Source organism: Cyclopterus lumpus, chromosome 15, assembly GCF_009769545.1.
Source record: "Cyclopterus lumpus isolate fCycLum1 chromosome 15, fCycLum1.pri, whole genome shotgun sequence".
NCBI classification, from domain to species: Eukaryota; Metazoa; Chordata; class Actinopteri; order Perciformes; family Cyclopteridae; genus Cyclopterus; species Cyclopterus lumpus.
Window position 1 is genome coordinate 9,439,562 of NC_046980.1, and position 4,964 is coordinate 9,444,525.

The 4,964-nt window shown below is 39.4% G+C and overlaps 1 protein-coding gene across 1 annotated transcript; it reads left to right on the plus strand.

The window, feature by feature from the left end:
- On the plus strand, positions 1 to 800 carry gnrh3 (gonadotropin-releasing hormone 3). Its single transcript, XM_034552127.1, has 3 exons — positions 1 to 138; positions 343 to 423; positions 747 to 800. The coding sequence occupies exons 1-3, from the start codon at positions 1 to 3 to the stop codon at positions 798 to 800; spliced, it is 273 nt and encodes a 90-aa protein (XP_034408018.1).
- The last annotated feature ends 4,164 nt before the right edge of the window (positions 801 to 4,964 follow it).

A 4,964-nucleotide genomic window follows, 5' to 3' on the forward strand; every position in this document is an offset into this window, starting at 1 on the left:
ATGGAAGCGAGCAGCAGAGTGATGGTGCAGGTGTTGTTGTTGGCGTTGGTGGTCCAGGTCACCCTGTCCCAGCACTGGTCCTATGGGTGGCTACCAGGTGGAAAGAGAAGTGTGGGAGAGCTGGAGGCAACCATCAGGGTGAGTGATTTGAGTTTTATTTATATGTGGAGTACAACGTTTCAGGATAGGTGGTGTCTTTATGAAATATAAAGCAAAGTATAAACACAAATACTTCTATCAAATTGTTTATGCCTGACTTGTTTTTCAACAATATGCTTTTGGGTTTAGATTTCATATAAACCTTGGTTGCATCGACTAAAATCTCTATTTTATTGTCCTTAGATGATGGGTACAGGAGGAGTGGTGTCTCTTCCCGAAGAGGCGAGTGCCCAGACCCAAGAGAGACTTAGACCATACAATGCAGTAAGTGCTTATTATACATAATTTATCACCAATGTCTACTTCAATTGTACAATATTAATGTGCGCTACACCACTGTGTGCCATTGCGTTCCAGAGCGACAGTATACAAAGTGCTCAATGGCTGTTTTTATTTTTTTCCTTTTTGCATGAGTGAATGTGTGAATGCTTAATTTAATCTTTTTGAATGTTGGCAGATAACGCTAATTTGCTCAAAATGGTTTGGTTTGGTGCTGTGTATATGAATGAAGATTGATACATTTGTTATATAAAATATTCAAGCGGCAGAGCAAACTGTTCACTGGGATTTGATTTCCATCTCTTCAGATTAATGATGATTACAGTCATTTTGAGCGAAAGAGAAAGTTCCCAAAAAATTGAAGAGCTGCAAAAAAAAAAAAAAAAAAGGACTGTATTTGCATCTCCATCAACACCTGTGCTGGATCGCCTCAACAAATCGTCTCATTTATTGCACAGATTAAATTACATGTATGTCTGTAACATTTGATTCCATTTTAAATTGTAATAAAGTTTTTGAAATCGGATGAAATGATCAAATGTGTCAGATTATCTGATTGTAATCTCACTTTGTAGATGTGGTCATTAGGAATGCTAATTAAATATAAAATGGAGTTTTAAAGCCATTAAATAGATACAATTGCCTTTGTAAAGCAGCCACGACCGACAAGCATGACAAACTTGTGACACAACAATCTTAGCATGACAACAGCTGGTGATTAGGCCAATTTATTAGAAATCAATGACTTAATTGAATTTGTTACACTTTTGTTAATTCTATTTTCTGCCACACCAGTTGTGTGCATATGCGATGTGGAAGAATTACACCAGCTGATTTTTGTGTTCGTACCTGAATGTTGATTAGCACCCCCCCCCCCCCCCCCACACACACACACACACACACACACACACACACACACACACACCCTCCCCGAAACTGAAATAGACTAAATATGTTCTGCTTGTGATGTCAACAGCTTTCTGCAAATTTAGGATAACTGCAGCCATCCAAAACAGAGAGAGAGAGAGAGAGTGAAACTTTTCTACCCCCTCCTCGCCGAACAGGAAATTGGTGTTCATTATAAAAATTGGAATTTCATATCAGGAAAGGAAAAGAATCAGCAGGGGGCATATGTTTTAAAGAGAACTCATTTTCTGGCAAAGCCCCACAGACGGAGCACCATACTAATCGCCTGGTGCATAAGGGGCGAGGATTCATGAACTGTGCTGACACCGTGGAGGCCCTGCATTGTTAGAGCGTGGTTGTAATGCACGCCAATGAACCCAAACCCGCTGGCACAACTGGGAAAAGGTGAACACTATAAAAGCACATAGAATTAAAAAGAAATTAAACCACATTCCATTGCACTTCCAGAACAATGCTTGTTCATTTGTGATACTTCACATCGTTGGTTTAATATTCATGGCGCGCAATTTGCATAACACAATCATTTCCTTTGATGAGGAAGGACTAAGATTCTTTTTTTTTTTTTTTTTAAGCGTTACATTCTATTGTACCTTCTTTGACAAAGTTACAGAATTAAATGTTGTCCTGTGCATTTTCTTCCGAGAGTCACATGTGAGAATTGATGTATCCTTATCTTTATGGAGTATTCAATAATTGTGCGGCATCCTCATAAAGGATAATTATGTTTTTACAACATTTCCTAAAATATGGTTTTAATTCAATTTGGTATACTAGTGCGAGAATAAAGCTAAAGCATAACATCCCATAATTTCCCTTTAAATAATCCCAAAGCATTTGCTGTGAAAGGCAACTTTCTCCGTCCCAGTGTCCTCATCAAGGACCTGCCTAATTGCACGTATATCAGGACAACAAAACCTGCTGGTATCTATGTTTCCAAATTTGATTTAACCTCACTTTCTCCTTCCCGGACCCCCTGGTGGATATTCACTTTGTTTACCTCAAATTAAACTTCATATTGTTTACAGCCTCCTGGTCCCTGAACATTTTATAGCATTTTAGAATTATTTCTTTATTTCTTTTTTGTAATGATTGTAGAGGTGGGATTCATTTGAATGTTTCCCTCATCTGCATGAAAATTATATAATTAACTTTTGATTAACCAGCTCAGTTGAGTTGGTTCCCCCATGAACACTGGTGAATAGTACCCACCGCATTTTAATGACTGTTTTCCAATTGAGTGGCGACCTTTTCATCAAAGAGCCACAACTGGGGCTAAACAACGGTAGAAAATAATCACGGTGAAGACAATGGTAGAGGCCGACAGGCTAGGATGTCATCCTTAAATATAACAACAAAGATGAAAGCAGCCTTACTGCACGTAGTGACTGTGGCGTGAAGCCAAGTGCTTATGCTGCTGGATGCCCCATTGTTAACGCTGTGGAGGTCACGTCCATTGGCATATAGAGAGGGAAAGCACAGGAAGCTGAGAATGGCCCATTGTTACCTGTCCTTGCTCAGAGGGAATTCCATTATGAAGGGCAATACATTTTTGATACTTTGATTTTTGTGCCATTCATTTGTTTGAAAAACAGAACATATTTGGATAATGGCTTCAGGAAAAACAGGTCTCAGAGCACCTCCGTCCAAGGCTACAGCACTGCATTAACACACCTGCCAATCAAGCGCACCCGAGCAGATGTGCATCCTTGCACAGACCACCATCAAATAAGCATTCTATCATATGCATAATATAGTTTTCATTTCATCGCGATTATGCTTCGTACACCGTGTGTGTGTGTGTTTCCGATGGGTCACAGGAAACTTTTATTGAAGCGGAGTGTATAATAAAGTCATTTTCCAGGTGCTTGTTGTGGCTCTTATTATGAACAGAATGATAATTTCCCCTGGAGGAATCTGGCCCTGCATATGAATTGAAGTTTAGTGTGGGTCTTACTATGTTCCCGCAGGCTATAGTAGAAGGCAAAGTCATCTTCAGAGAGAGTCTAAATGTCAGGGAGGTCTTCAAACACTTTTTTCTCCCACAGCCTCACTGAAAAAGCTCTTTGGAAGTGGTGTGTCTTGGAATTGATATGGTGGAGGTGAGGTAAGGAGGGACACGCAGAAGGCCTAATGTAAAGCAGTTGACGTGAAATTTAATTGAAAAAAAATAAAATAAATATGTGTGTGAAAAAAAACGGAGGAATGGGTCACAGAAGAAATGAAGCTGCGGCCGCTCTTACGAGGTAAAAAGCGCCTGCTCTCCCACCTCTGTGTCATATCCACACGTCTCCACATGGTGGCACTCTTGAGCTGCGTGTTTTGGAAATCTGCTCCTTTGGCTGTCGGGTCGCTCAGCAATTCCATCACTTAAGTTTTCAGAAACTGTTATTCCTCTAAATCGAACAAAGACTTCAATCAATCATCTGCGGCTCTGCGAGAAAATTGTTAATTTTCCTGCACGCTGACTGATGGAGTTTGCGTTTATAACAACAAAAAAAGTATTTTGTACAATGTTGCAGTGGAGCTGTGAATGGCCTGAAAACCAAGCTCATTATAAAATGTGGAAATTCATATAAAAGCATTTCCATCACCGGAAAGTCACGCATTTCTCTCATGTTCTTAGTTTTCATTTTTTATTTTTTTTTATTTTGTGACTGAAGTTGAAGTAAAGCAAACTATATGGTAGCACATGCAGTACAGTAGTGGATTGGCCTTCCTTCTCCTTCTTGGCTGACAGGGAACCTTCCTGTTGTGATCTGACTTCTCTCCTTTGATCAAAGAACAGTGTTAAAGCACTGGGAGAAGGAGGAGGTATGAAATATGAATGAATACAGCTGTGTTTTGATGGATATGTCTCAAAGTATCCCAGTAAGAGACTGCTAAAGGCCAGGAAATCTGTTTGTGTTGTGGAAATAGGCTCTTCCTTCGCTTGTTTCTTTCCTAGCTTCATCTTGGGTAGCTTTTCACTTCATATTTTAGAGATCCTTTGTTAGGAAAGAGATCAACCCCTTATCCATGCATTTGTAGGAAACTGTTCTGAGAGGCCCTAGTTCATAATATATATATATATATCATTAATGACACCATTTCCTTTGTTTGGTCTTGAAACCACCTTTTGAACAAAACGAGCGCCAGCCATGAGAGGAGGATATTTATTATTTTTCTAGGGTAGACCCAAAGTTCTCACAGATGGAGTGAGATCTTCTATGAGGTGATGGAGGCTTTGTCACTAGTTATGTCTGTGATTCCATTTCCTTTTCTAAAACCCCATCGGGGAGCTCTGACTCATTTTGAAGTTGGAAGTTGATACTGTGGTGTAAAACTAACGCTCCCATTGGAATTAAGAAACTATCAGAGCGTGCACAAATCTCAGATTTTCAGAGTTATAGATGAACTCATCGCTCACATTACACTTCTTTAATAAACAAAGATAATAAAAAGATATGCTCATAAAAACGCAATTATTTTTGAGAGATTGTAAAAAATGGAAATCGGTGACTATCTTTACACCACATCGCAGCTCTACTGTCTTATTAACAATCATTTAAAAGACTCTCCGCTGTCATTCAGGACAATATTAACTAAGATCCAGCCTTTGG